This window comes from Eimeria mitis, genomic scaffold (assembly GCF_000499745.2).
Source record: "Eimeria mitis Houghton genomic scaffold, Emh_scaff423, whole genome shotgun sequence".
NCBI classification, from domain to species: domain Eukaryota; phylum Apicomplexa; class Conoidasida; order Eucoccidiorida; family Eimeriidae; genus Eimeria; species Eimeria mitis.
In genome coordinates, this window is record NW_013572554.1 from 15519 (window position 1) to 16207 (window position 689).

At 59.5% G+C, this 689-nt stretch overlaps 2 protein-coding genes across 2 annotated transcripts in view; one reads left to right on the forward strand and one right to left on the reverse strand.

Moving 5' to 3' along the window:
- EMH_0011700 (uncharacterized protein) overlaps positions 1 to 433 on the forward strand; it is a gene marked incomplete at both ends in the record, with an annotated part of 1890 nt that extends 1457 nt beyond the window's left edge. The window contains one exon of the mRNA XM_013499349.1: positions 1 to 433. Within this exon, the coding sequence (XP_013354803.1) occupies positions 1 to 433 (433 nt within the window).
- A 38-nt stretch (positions 434 to 471) lies between these two features.
- The window catches only part of EMH_0011710 (uncharacterized protein), a gene marked incomplete at both ends in the record, with an annotated part of 2158 nt that continues 1940 nt past the window's right edge, over positions 472 to 689 (reverse strand). Inside the window, one exon of the mRNA XM_013499350.1 lies at positions 472 to 686. Within this exon, the coding sequence (XP_013354804.1) occupies positions 472 to 686 (215 nt within the window). The remainder of the gene's footprint in view (positions 687 to 689) is intronic.

Consider the following 689-nt stretch of genomic DNA (forward strand, 5'->3'; position numbering starts at 1 on the left):
ACCGTATCGCCTGTTCAAGGCTACCCTGAAGGCCGCCCTGAGGGCCCTCTCCCCCTTAGATGAGCCCTTTTCCGTCTGCAGCAGCAGCAGCAGCAGCAGCAGCAGCAGCAGCAGCAGCAGCAGCAGCAGCAGCAACAGCAGCAGCAGCAACAGCATCGGCGGCAGCAATAAGATGCAGCAACAGCAGCAGCATCACCTCGCAGCAGAAGCAGCAACACTGTGCAGCAGCAGCAGCAGCAGCAAGACCCGCAGCAGCAGAAGCAGCACAAGCAACGAAGCAGCAGCAGCAGCACCAGCCACAGCAGCAGCAACAACATCAACAGCAGCAGCAACAACATCAACTGCAGCAGCAACAGCAACTGCAGCAGCAGCAGCAGCAGCAGCAGCAGCAGCAGCAGCAGCAACAGCAGCAGCAGCAGCAGCTGACGAATAGGTTGACTATATTTGCTGCTACTTCTTCCTCCGTAGAGCCTAAATGGGGTCCCTTTGTGCTGCGGCGCTTTCTGCTGCTGCTGCTGCTGCTGCTGCTGCTGCTGTCTGCTGCGCTGCTGCTGCTGCTGCTGCTGTTGCGTTTGTTAGGGGTTCCGAGCGTGACGATGTTGCTGCCAACAGAAAAGGAAACGCCGCTGCTGCTGCTGCTGCTGCTGCTGCTGCTGCTGCTGCTGCTGCTGCTGCTGCTGCTGCTGCTG